Below are 13,914 nucleotides of genomic sequence, written 5' to 3' on the forward strand. Positions count from 1 at the left end.
GAGGATAAAACTTATAGTCAAACTATAAAGTTATATGAAAAATTGATTAAACGAAAATTAAAAAAATCAAAGTTTCCCTGTTGGTTCTGCCATCAATGTGTCTTCCACTTGAGGATTTTCCAATTGCGGTTCTTCAGCGACAACTACATTCAAAGTTTCCTCAGCAAGTTGTTTCACCGGTTCAGTCATAGAAGTGTCTTCCACTTGAGGCTTTTCCAGATGCGGTTTTTTCAGCGGCAACAGATTTCACAGCATGCACAAAAATTCGATTTGCCGGTTGTGCCATCGATGTGTCTTCAACTTGAGGCTTCTCAGCTGTCACAGTTTAACCTTTCACATTACTTTGCATAATTTCCTCAGCATCGGCATCACTGGGATCAGCTTTTAGTACTTCAGCAGAAGAGTTACCCTTTTCCTTGGCCTCATCTGAAGGAGATTCAGTTTCAGCTTCCTTGTCATCCTTCTTTGAACCAGATGATTTGCGACTACGTTTCTTCGGAGGCTCAGCTTGTTCGGGTGGTGGGGTTGCTTTGGCAGTCTCCCTAATCCTTGTTGATCGCCTTGGCGTCTCTCCGGTTCCCCAATCCAACTCTGATATGTCAGGATTTCCAGAATGTTGATTCATGTACTTCCTCAATTGTCTTTTGGAACCTATCTCTTCTCCAGTTGGAGCAACGAAAACGATCTCAGGCTTTCTTGGTGTTCCTTTCTTCTTAGTGAAGAACTGCAAAGTTGAACCAAAAATGCGTTAGAAACAATTTAATAAAACATACAGCTAAAAGAGATCAAGAAAAACATGTTATCCTAATTGAATTCAAGAACCAATAAGAAACACCAACACATAAAAACACCGGACATGAATTAAGCCAACCACATGTGTCAGTGTTGTGTTAGACCACCAAGTCCAACCCACCACTTCAATATGGAGTGCAGGTGCAACATATTTACAACAGAAAAACGAAATCACGAGGACCTTATCATATCAGTAAATCACTAAACAATAAGCACTATATTTCACAAAATGCTTAGCCTAGAATAGTTCAGAAAACGTTATTTGCCAGTGGATAATTTTCACCAAAATTTATAACATTATGAAGCATTTAATCACAAATTGGTCTAACAATAAATCAAATTGATCTATAGCATACTTCATGTCAATTTCATTAGCTGTGGCAGTTACAAATAAGAATTCATTTCGGATAAAGTCGAAGTACAAAGCAGGGAAAATCACAAAATCATAATAAGCTCGATATACAGAGAGATGCAGGAATGCAACATAATATTGCACAAAAATTATCTGAATCACACAGGGCACAGAAAAGAGTGGAAGTGAAAATTTTTGCTATTAAAACCTGAGACACAATCTCCAAAAGACAACATCAATAAGCCCAAAATGAACAAGCAAACAGACCACAAATGGAAAATTGGCTCTATATTTTCTCCACAAAAAGTTGAACCATTTTGGTGTAAGAGTATGTTAGCTTTTATCATCCTTGTCAAAAACCAATTTCTACCCAATGTTGAACATCTTAGATTCCCACAAAAACAAAAAATAAAAAACAAATCAAAACTTTACAAGGTAGCAGAACCCAAAAAATCAAAAACATCAAAATCCTAACTTAAGTAATTTCAAGAAAACCCTAGAAACAAAACCTAGTAACAAATTCAAGGTAACCCCTTTCAGGAAACCCTAGAAACAAAATTTAGCACTAAATTGCTTAAAATCATGAGCACTAATTTCAAGATAACCCTAAAATTGAAACCTAGTACCAAATTCTAAAAGGTAACCCCATATAGGCAAACCCAAGAAACAAAATCTAGCCCCAATATTTTTATTTAATTTTCACAAGTAATTTCAAGAAAACCCTAGAAACAAAATATAGTACTAAATTCTGCAAATTAAACCCCATTTAGGTAAACCCTAGAACCAAAATCTACAACTAAATTCATCATAACATTACAAAAAGACAATTAATTAACAGAATTTCAGACAATTAAAGAGAGATATCAATCCACAGTAACAAATAACAATAACTGTAGTAATGAAAATCAAGAAAACTGAAAGAAAAACAAAAACCCTAAAATACAGGAACTGCATAAAAATAAAGAAATGAAATTTATATAATCACAAAGCTAATACTGAAAAATCAAGGAAAAATCATATCATAAATAATAATCAAGGAAATTGAATAAAAAAACCCTAAAAAATCTGAGCTGAATTGAAATCAAGAAATTCAACTTATAAACATAAAGCTAATAATCAAAAAACTATATATCATAAATTGATAAAATAAAATTAAAAAAATGGAGGGATGGGGGGGGGGGAGAGAGAGAGACCAGTTTCTTCCAATTGGGAGGAGCAGAGAGTTCAACAGACAAGACTTCAGCAGAAGAAGAATCTTTGACATCACTTTGCTGCGGTTCTTTCTCCATTTGTGTTGTTGAATAAGTTTCAGCTGCGACAACAACAACAATAACACTTTTTTCTGATTGAAAATTGAAGACAAGAAAAACAATAGTACAAAAACAGTGTGTAATGTACTACTGTTTAGATAGATACAACAAATTAGGATATCGTTCTTTTTCTCTCTCTTCTTCTTTTATAAATTGTCAGAAAATTTAATTTCGAATCCGGGCTTTGATAAACTTACTTAGACTGTAAATTTGCTTCTTTTGGAAACAGTCCAATTAGATATCACCGTTTGTACCTTTTTTTTAATTTGATTTGATCACCGTTTGTTTTTTTTATGATAAGACCAGAAACTTCTTTTCAGTCAATTCATTTATTTTTCCAGTCAATTCATTTATTATTTATAGATAAATTGCTAAAAATAAATAATTGTTTTTTAATGTATTTGGTCAAAAAGAAAATTTATTTTTTAATGTATTCTATTTTGGTTATGTGACAACAAAAAATAATTTTGAATAAATTGATTTCATATAATTTATTTTGTTTGAAAATAAGTTGAAAGTAAATTGATTAGTGTTTGGATACGTTCATATAAATACAAAATGAATCACAAATTTGTATATTTAATAATCTATTTTAGAATTAATATTTACAAATTAAGCTTTGAGTTAAATCAATTATGAAGACAAAATCAATTTTACACTTTCAAAATCAATTTCAACACTCAAAACGAAACTTATACTTACCCAAAATCATCAATATTCATATTATAGTATATTACATAAGGATGACAACGTCCACAAATCCTAACTCAACAAACAAAAATATCAAAATTGTTAAGTCAGATATCATGATCGAAGTTCGATCAAATTAATACAAATAGGTTTCTATTAACCATTACAAAGAGTTTTTTTACACAAACTTTATAATTTTGTCACCCTGCAAACACATATATCATTAAATTTGCATTATATTTGTTAAACTACCTGCTCTATTTCCTTTATAGAGTTTATATGTAAATACAGATTTTGTTTGTATACTTTTTTTTTACACGATACTATAGAGTTTAATGGTGATTGGATGACGGTCCAAAACAAATTTGTACACACAACTAATCAAAATATTTTAATTTGTCAAATATTAAAAACATTAGTTGATATGACAATTCAAAATGTTTTGATTGACTGTGTGTGTAAAAAAACTGGATCGTCAATCCACTGCCATTACATTTTGTCCATTGTTATAAACAAACAAATTATTTTATATATTTATTGAATAATTACACATTTTTATTTGTTTAAACGATGCCCATCATTTGTTAGCATTTTACTTGGTTTTTTGTCTTTCCATAAAAGTTCAATGTTTGTTGGTTAGTTTTTTTGAAGGAAATGTTAGTTGGTTAATTCGTTAACTTTGCCAATTTGTATTATTGACACGTGCCCACTACTAGTATCACAAGCTTACCCTCAAACTTGTTTCACTGAATCATCAAGCGCTTCCTCTACATCTCTACCTTTGTTGTGTGTGTCAGTGAAGGTGGTGTGTCGGTGTGTGGGGAGCGCGTGAAAGGGAGTGTAGAGTGCTGCATGTGACGGTGTAATGGTTGTAATTGTTGTTGTTGTTGTGACTTACATGTGGATAACGTTCATTTTTTTAGTTCACCCGCCCTTGCTTCATGAATGAGTCGTTTACACACACATTTATTACACCATGTTTGTACAGGTTTTATATGTCACATTCATTGTAGCAACTTGCAAGAGTATCCACGATAGATTCACTTCTCATTATTTAAATAGGATAAAACTTATAGTCATACTATAAAGTTATATGAAAAATTGATTAAACGAAAACTAAAAAAATCAAAGTTTCCCTGTTGGTTCTGCCATCAATGTGTCTTCCACTTGAGGATTTTCCAATTGCGGTTCTTCAGCGACAACTACATTCAAAGTTTCCTCAGAAAGTTGTTTCACTGGTTTAGTCATAGAAGTGTCTTCCACTTGAGGCTTTTCCAGATGCGGTTTTTTCAGCGGCAACAGATTTCACAGCATGCACAAAAATTCATTTTGCCGGTTCTACCATCGATGTGTCTTTGACTTGAGGCTTCTCAGCTATCACAGTTTCACCTTTCACATTACTTTGCTTAATTTCCTCATCTTCGGCATCACTGGGATCAGCTTTCAGAACATCAGCAGAAGAGTTACTCTTTTCCTTGGCCTCATCTGAAGGAGATTCAGTTTCAGCTTCCTTGTCATCCTTCTTTGAACCAGATGATTTCCGACTACGTTTCTTCGGAGGCTCAGCTTGTACGGGTGGTGGGGTTGCTTTGGCAGTCTCCCTAATCCTTGTTGATCGCCTTGGCATCTCGCCGGTTCCCCAATCAAACTCTGATATGTCAGGATTCCCAGAATGTTGATTCAGGTACTTCCTCAATTGTCTTTTGGAACCTATCTCTTCTCCAGTTGGAGCAACGAAAACGATCTCAGACTTTCTCGGTGTTCCTTTCTTCTTAGTGAAGAACTGCATAGTTGAACCAAAAATGCGTTAGAAACAATTTAATAAAACATACAGCTAAAAGAGATCAAGAAAAACATGTTATCCTAATTGAATTCAAGAACCAATAAGAAACACCAACACATAAAAACACCGGACATGAATTAAGCCAACCACATGTGTCAGTGTTGTGTTAGACCACCAAGTCCAACCCACCACTTCATTATGGAGTGCAGGTGCAACATATTTACAATAGAAAAATGAAATCACGTGGACCTTATCATATCAGTAAATCACTAAACAGTAAGCACTATATTTCACAAAATGCTTAGCCTAGAATAGTTCAGAAAATGTTATTTGCCAGTGGATAATTTTCACCAAAATTTATAACATTATGAAGCATTTAATCACAAATTGGTCTAACAATAAATCAAATTGATCTATAGCATACTTCATGTTAATTTCATTAGCTATGGCAGTTACAAATAAGAATTCATTTCGGATAAAGTCGAAGTGCAAAGCAGGGAAAATCACAAAATCATAATAAGCTCGATATACAGAGAGATGCAGGAATGCAACATAATATTGCACAAAAATTATCTGAATCACACAGGGCACAGAAAAGAGTGGAAGTGAAAATTTTTTCTATTAAAACCTAAGACACAATCTCCAAAAGACAACATCAATAAGCCCAAAAAGAACAAGCAAACAGACCACAAATGGAAAATTGGCTCTATATTTTCTCCACAAAAAGTTGAACCATTTTGGTGTAAGAGTATGTTAGCTTTTATCATCCTTGTCAAAAACCAATTTCTACCCAATGTTGAACATCTTAGATTCCCACAAAAACAAAAAATAAAAAACAAATCAAAACTTTACAAGGTAGCAGAATCCAAAAAATCAAAAACATCAAAATCCTAACTTAAGTAATTTCAAGAAAACCCTAGAAACAAAACCTAGTAACAAATTCAAGGTAACCCCTTTCAGGAAACCCTAGAAACAAAATTTAGCACTAAATTGCTTAAAATCATGAGCACTAATTTCAAGAAAACCCTAAAATTGAAACCTAGTACCAAATTCTAAAAGGTAACCCCATATAGGAAAACCCTAGAAACAAAATCTAGCCCCAATTTTGTTTTTTTACAAGTAATTTCAAGAAAACCCTAGAAACAAAATATAGTACCAAATTCTGCAAATTAAACCCCATTTAGGTAAACCCTAGAACCAAAATCTACAACTAAATTCTTCATAACATTACAAAAAGATAATTAATTAACAGAATTTCAGACAATTAAAGTGAGATATCAATCCACAGTAACAAATAACAATAATTGTAGTAATGAAAATCAAGAAAATTGAAAGAAAAACAAAAACCCTAAAATACAGGAAGTGCATAAAAATAAAGAAATGAAATTTATATAATCACAAAGCTAATACTGAAAAATCAAGGAAAAATCATATCATAAATAATAATCAAGGAAATTGAATGAAAAAACCCTACAAAATTTGAGCTGAATTGAAATCAAGAAATTCAACTTATAAACATAAAGCTAATAATCAAAAATCAAGGAAAAATCAAATTGTAAAAACCCTAAAAAATCTGAGCTGCATAGAAATCAAGATATTCAAGAAAAAAAACTATATATCATAAATTCATAAAATACAATTAAAAAAATGGAGGGAGGGAGGGAGGGGGGGGAGAGAGAGAGAGAGAGAGAGAGAGAGAGAGAGAGAGAGAGAGACCAGTTTCTTCCAATTGGGAGGAGCAGAGAGTTCAACAGACAAGACTTCAGCAGAAGAAGAATCTTTGACATCACTTTGCTGCGGTTCTTTCTCCATTTGTGTTGTTGAATCAGTTTCAGCTGCAACAACAACAACAACAACAACAATAACACTTTTTTTTGATTGAAAATTGAAGACAAGAAAAACAATAGTACAAAAACAGTGCGTAATGTACTACTGTTTAGATAGAAACAACAAATTAGGATATGGTTCTTTTTCTCTCTCTTCTTCTTTTATAAATTGTCAGAAAATTTAATTTCGAATCCGGGCTTTGATAAACTTACTTAGACTGTAAATTTGCTTCTTTTGGAAACGGTCCAATTAGATATCACCGTTTGTACCTTTTTTTAATTTGATTTGATCACCGTTTGTTTTTTTATTATAAGACCAGAAACTTCTTTTCAGTCAATTCATTTATTTTTCCAGTCAATTCATTTATTATTTATAGATAAATTGCTAAAAATAAATAATTGTTTTTTAATGTATTTGGTCAAAAAGAAAATTCATTTTTTAATGTATTCTATTTTGGTTATGTGACAACAAAAAATAATTTTGAATAAATTGATTTTATATAATTTATTTTGTTTGAAAATAAGTTGAAAGTAAATTGATTAGTGTTTGGATACGTTCATATAAATACAGAATGAATCACAAATTTGTATATTTAATAATCTATTTTAGAATTAAAATTTACAAATTAAGCTACGAGTTGAATCGATTATGAAGACAAAATCAATTTTACACTTTCAAAATTAATTTCGACACTCAAAACGAAACTTATACTTACCCAAAATCATAAATATTCATATTATAGTATATTACATAAGGATCACAATGTCCACAAATCCTAACTCAACAAACAAAAATATCAAAATTGTTAAGTCAGATATCATGATCGAAGTTCGATCAAATTAATACAAATAGGTTTCTATTAACCATTACAAAGAGTTTTTTTTACTCAAACTTTATAATTTTATCACCCTGCAAACACATATATCAATAAATTTGCATTATATTTGTTAAACTACCTGCTCTATTTCCTTTATAGAGTTTATATGTAAATACAGATTTTGTTTGTATACTTTTTTTTACACTATACTATAGAGTTTAATGGTGATTGGATGACGGTCCAAAACAAATTTGTACATACAACCAATCAAAATATTTTAATTTGTCAAATATTAAAAACATTAGTTGATATGACAATTCAAAATGTTTTGATTGACTGTGTGTGTAAAAAAAATTGGACCGTCAATCCACTGCCATTACATTTTGTCCATTGTTATAAACAAACAAACAAATTATTTTATATATTTATTGAATAATTACACATTTTTATTTGTTTAAACGATGCCCATCATTTGTTAGCATTTTACTTGGTTTTTTGTCTTTCCATAAAAGTTCAATGTTAGTTGGTTAGTTTTTTTTGAAGGAAATGTTAGTTGGTTAATTCGTTTACTTTGTCAATTTGTATTATTGACACGTGCCCACTATTAGTATCACAAGCTTACCCTCAAACTTGTTTCACTGAATCATCACGCGCTTCCTCTACATCTCTACCTTTGTTGTGTGTGTCAGTGAAGGTGGTGTGTCGGTGTGTGGGGAGCGCGTGAAAGGGAGTGTAGAGTGCTGCATGTGACGGTGTAAAGGTTGTTGTTGTTGTGACTTACATGTGGATAACGTTCATTTTTTTAGTTCACCCGCCCTTGCTTCATGAATGAGTCGTTTACGCACACATTTATTACACCATGTTTGTACAGGTTTTATATGTCACATTCATGGTAGCAACTTGCAAGAGTATCCACGATAGATTCACTTCTCATTATTTAAATGGGTTTCGTTATACTCATTAATTTTTAAGTTAAATATGTTTGAGACCAAAGAATGCATATGATAAATATTTAAGTTATATGAAATCGTGCAAATTATAGGAGGATAAAACTTATAGTCATACTATAAAGTTATATGAAAAATTGATTAAACGAAAACTAAAAAAAGAGACCCAAGTCACTGATAACTAACGAAAACTAAGAGAAAAGACGTGAGTTGCTGGTAACCATATGATTTTATGTTTAGGAGGTTGACAAAGGAAGCGATTTACTTGCTTCAACGAGTGATGTAGCGATATCAAATGGATAAAAAAGATTTGCACTTAATTTTCATTGATTTGGAGAAGGTGTACGATAGAGTTCCTAAAGAGATTTTGCGAAAAATAATCCTAGAGAAGAAAGGGGGTAGGATTGCTTATTTTGCAGACGGTGTAGTCCTGCTTTGAGAGTCGAGTGATGAATTGAATGAAAGGTTGGAGATAAGCCTTAAAATTGTATTTGTTTTGCTTGAGTAGAAGTATGACATAGTATATGGCTTGAGATTATGTCTCCGTTGTTATGGCGTAATGGTTTAAAAGTGAGGAAATTCTATGTGGGATTCCTGATTGAAAACTTATCGTGGTTACAACCTAGTGGTTTGTATTTTTTATATGAGAACTTAATTTTGAACTCGGGTCACTATATTTGTTAAATGAGTTTCTCGTACTGCACTCGGGTCCTTATTTTCATTATCATGTATATCCACCAACTTTTTCTCATTGTGTTATGCACCTTAAATTGTCACGCCGCTGCAAAAATTAAAAATAGAAAATTAACTTTTTTTTTAAGAAGCTAAATTTGCCCACCCAAAATGACATCAGGGATCTTAAATTGTCACGCCGCTGCAAAAATTAAAAATAGAAAATTAACTTTTTTTTTAAGAAGCTAAATTTGCCCACCCAAAATGACATCAGGGATAATTGAACATGAAACCTCGAGGAGGAGCACGCTCCCAGATTCCAAGCCAATTCCACCAGGCTAACCCAAGTGGGTTTAAAAACAGTAAATTAACATTAGTTTAAACTAATTAAAAAAAACACAACATTCAATTTATGTTTAAAACATAACACAAAATATTAAATTTGTAGAATCTTACTACTCCATCGGCCACTGGGAGAGTCATCCAGCTACTTTGTCTCCGCCTCCACCTCTTTCTACGGATGCTCATCATCATCATCACTCGTGTTCTCAACCTCTGCCTTCTCCTCCATATAGTGTTGCTCGGATTGGGCAGTTTTAGCCCTCTAACTTTCTCAAAGTTGCGATTTCGGCATCCTAAAAAAAAAAACTACATAACCGCCCCCTAAGTTTTGCACTTGTGGCAGTTTTGGCCCCCAAGGCCAATTTTTACCCGGTCTACGCTGACGTGGCACCCTAAGTGAGGTGCCACGTGTTATTTTTTTAATTTTTTTTTAGCCTTAGGGGGCCAAAACTGTTAAAGTTGCAAAACTTAAGGGGTGGTTTTGTAGTTTTTTTCTTAGAGGGCCAAAATCGCAACTTCGTCAAAGTTAGGGGGCGAAAACTGCAATTAAGCCTAAAATTTATCAATTATTTTCTCTTTTGAATGTTTAACAATTACCCTTGAGACATTTGTTAACATGATCCTTAGATAGTCGGTTATTTTTTTCTTTTATAAAGTTAGTAAATTTCTTGCTAAAGAATTAAAGTCATTACCAATTACTACTATATTAGTTGTTATCGGTAACTGTTAATAAATTGAACAAGTTGTGGCTAAATTACAAGGATAAGGACATTGAAGGTCATTTTCCAAATAATGACAAATATAATGCAATTTTAAAAGTGAAAACGACGGACTCTCTCAAACACCAAAGTCAAGCAAGTTAAATGATCTTATATTAAAGAACACAAAAGAAATTAAAAGTGAAAAAAAAAATTATATAAGTGTTTTCTTATAAATTGTGCTTTTAATATCTTTCACTTTACAATTTTTTACCACGAACTGTACTGCACTCGTGATTTTTATAAGAGTACAAAGTGAAAAATATGGTTAATTTAATTATATTATATTTTAGTTTTCCACATCAATCAAATTTAAATATCATTGTCTATGCTTCAGATATTTTTAGCCTAAGCCCTAAGCTTGTATCTCCTCTATGCACTTTTGTTTTGATTTGTAAACTTTGAACGGCCAAAAATTAGTTATGCAACTCCAAGTGAGACAAGCTTTCCCAAGTGGGGTCAAACCATGTATCACAACGGGTTCCAGAAACAAGAAATATATTTGTTGGCATATGGAACTTGGGCAAAGGCTACGGTAGGAGACCTTTATGGGTCTTCTACCGTAGGAGACTTGAGCTTTTTTTTTTATTTTGTTTGTAAAATGAATGTCCACCATTAGATCTATTTAGAAATTTTTAAATGGATGAGATTTACAGGTTATGTGACCCACTAGAATTGTACTTTTTAAATATATATTGATTTTAAAAAAGGCTATTGATTTTGGATTCACATTTAACAAAAGGGTGTTTTTGGCATTTTTGGAAATCCCAACAAGCATTGTTTATTCTCTCTAGCTGAAATGCAATTGATTTTGTTTAATACATACGTGCCTTGTTTATATGTTTATATGTTTATATATATATATATATATATATATATATATATATTAATTTTAAAAACTGCAACTGATTTTGTTTAATTCTTACGTGCTTGTTTATTCTCTCTAGGTGAAAATCCAGCAAACATTGTTTATATATGAAAAACATTATTTATTTAATGAGTAGAGAAAGATTAACCTTGTTGGGCAAAGAATTGTTTTTATGTGTAAAAAAAAAAATGCTAGTTAACGAAGCAATATTTTAGGATTAATTAAAATACGATATATAAAGAACATGTGTGGGATGTTTATTTTCTTTTAAATAGATAAACCCATAATAAGAAAAAAAAAATCTGCCCTTAATTATGATGAAAAATATTTTTCTACCCTATTTGAAATGGTGTGAGAAAATGCAGATACGGTTAATTAGATACAAACATTAAATTTGTATCTCTAACATGTTTTGATTTTCAATATAGATGTATTGTGTCAATTTTAGAAATCTATATCTATATAATATAAATTTACCACCTATTCCAAGGCCTCTTCTCTTCTTTTCTTGACAAGTGTCACCATTTTTAAATGTTTTAAGATTTCATTCAAAGAGCGACATGTGGCGCTCTAATCTTCTTCTATTCTAATGTTTTATTTATGGAAATGTTATAATTCAATATTTTTTTTTTGGAAGACCAATTAAATTGTGTTATTATATGTTATTTTTTTTATGGAAATGTTACAATTCAATGTTTTTTTTTTTGGAAGACCAATGATATTGTGTTATTATATTATTTGTATAATCGTGTAATGTAGTGTTTAGTTATCATGTTAAGAAATGAAATTTTAACGAGATTGTTTTATATAATATGATATTTCAGTTATAACATGAAAATCTATATTATATAAATTTAATAATAATTTTTCTAATACAAAGTATTATTGTAACATTGAAAGATTGATACCCTATCAAATTCTTTGAGTTTTGGCCAATCCATTTTTTTTATGAACTAAAGAAACTGATGAAATAAACTAATTTTTATTCTTATTATTCATGATGGTAATGTAATAATAATATTGAGAGACAATTTTATTATTATATATTTTATAACTAATATCAAGGAGTGTTTTTTTATGAAGTAAATTAAAAAAAAATGAAATTTAACCAGATTGTTTAAAATAATATCATATTTCAATTATAATATATTTTTTGTTTTGGCTGATTGGGAAAAAAAATACGATGCAATGAAATCAAAGTAGAAATGGTAGCATCATGGCTATTGGAGAAGATATTATTTCATTGTGATGTGTATTTTTTTATTTGACTGGAAAAAAAAAGTTTTGGAATTAGTTGGGATTGAATGGTATATTATTGAAACGGATCCTTAAACATATTCCTTGCTAATCACCATTAAGATCATATTAAAACACTCTAAAATAAACCTTAAACTTTTTTTTAAGGAAAAATAAACCTTAGACTTATTTATTTCAATTTGTGTGGTTTATTACACCCCTTTCTTTACAATCTGAGCCAAAAAAAAAAAGCAACTTTATATCTATTATTTTTTTTTCGGCTACAGTCCTATTGATATCATTCAATCAAAACCAGAAAAAAATTATTATATTTTGCTTAATAGCTAAGACATGAGCTCAAATTTGATTGGTCGAGTTAAGTGAGGTTGTTTTACATAATTGTCCTCTAAATTCTATTATAAATTAGACCTATTAACCAACACTTTCTTCACACCACAACTCCTTCTCTTTCTATTTCATTTCTTTCTCTTTGCGTCCTTTTCTTATCTCTCTACTAAGACGTAACTTTAATATCATTTTTTCCGTTGCATTGCATGTATTCTCTTACTATCATTTTTAGTTTTTATGACAAAGCCAGAAGTGAAAATAGGCATGTTTCAAGACATAATGATATTTTTTTTTGCTTTCGTACCGATTTCTGACCCACCAATGGTGGGCAACTAATCCGGCTCATGTGTAGAGGCATGCACACTGGCCAAGCGTTGTTCCCCCTGGGAATCGATCCCGGTATTCCCCGGGTACGTCCTTGGAAGTAGCTCTTTGCCACTAGAGCCCAAGCAACTTGGTTATAATGATATGTTTTTTTTAAGATCATAACATGTTGTAATTGTCATTAATGAGAATTAGAACATATGGCGTGTCATTATGCAACTTTAAAAGGAAAAGCTGCACTTAAAATGCATTAAGAGGCAACTTAAAACTTCAAAGTAAAAACATGTCTCCACTGATATATGCTTTGTTAGTGTTGTCTCCACTACACTTTTCTTTGCGAACTCCTTTGTTGTTGTTTTTGAAGCAACACAAGTCAAATACTGCTTAGAATTCTAGGATGACGAGTTTAGCATCAGGGTGCAAATGACATGGACGAGACAAATATTTTTATAAAAGTTTCTTAGACAAATAATTTATCTCAAATGGTTCTGAGATCAGTTATCTCTCTTTTTCTCAAAATGAAAAGCTTATGCAAAGGAAGTGGAGAGAAACTACTCATGTTATTGTTGAAGATGTGAAGAAAAACAATATTTCACTAATAAAAAATAGGGATAAGGGTGATACATTTGAAGATTATTACACATTAAGAAATTTATCACATTCCAACCTTGATGACAAGGTTGTTTTCAAGGGGTGTGTTTTTTAGGATATAGTACATGCTGATTAGAGTAGTTTAAGTAGTTAAGAGGAACTTTTTTTAGGATATAGTAAAGAACAAACTAAGAGTTACTAACTCTACGATACCATTCAAAATTTTCCACATTTTTTAGGCTAATATGTTTAAATAT

The 13,914-nt window shown here is 31.2% G+C and overlaps 2 protein-coding genes across 2 annotated transcripts; both read right to left on the reverse strand.

Annotated features, from left to right (window-relative positions):
• Nucleotides 1-2,686, reverse strand: LOC146925956 (methyl-CpG-binding domain-containing protein 10-like). Its single transcript, XM_085758391.1, has 2 exons — nt 2,338-2,686; nt 1-724 (listed from the first exon to the last, which is right to left on the reverse strand). Exons 1-2 carry the CDS (start codon nt 2,431-2,433, stop codon nt 326-328), a joined length of 495 nt encoding a protein of 164 aa, XP_085614517.1. The 5' UTR covers nt 2,434-2,686; the 3' UTR covers nt 1-325.
• A 1,518-nt stretch (nt 2,687-4,204) lies between these two features.
• Nucleotides 4,205-6,924, reverse strand: LOC146925957 (uncharacterized). Its single transcript, XM_085758390.1, has 2 exons — nt 6,644-6,924; nt 4,205-4,927 (listed from the first exon to the last, which is right to left on the reverse strand). Exons 1-2 carry the CDS (start codon nt 6,737-6,739, stop codon nt 4,469-4,471), a joined length of 555 nt encoding a protein of 184 aa, XP_085614516.1. The 5' UTR covers nt 6,740-6,924; the 3' UTR covers nt 4,205-4,468.
• Between the last annotated feature and the right edge of the window lie 6,990 nt (nt 6,925-13,914).

The sequence above is a fragment of the Medicago sativa genome, chromosome 4 (genome assembly GCF_051527215.1).
Source record: "Medicago sativa cultivar Bolivia chromosome 4, Bolivia_mono, whole genome shotgun sequence".
In the NCBI taxonomy this organism is placed as follows: domain Eukaryota; kingdom Viridiplantae; phylum Streptophyta; class Magnoliopsida; order Fabales; family Fabaceae; genus Medicago; species Medicago sativa.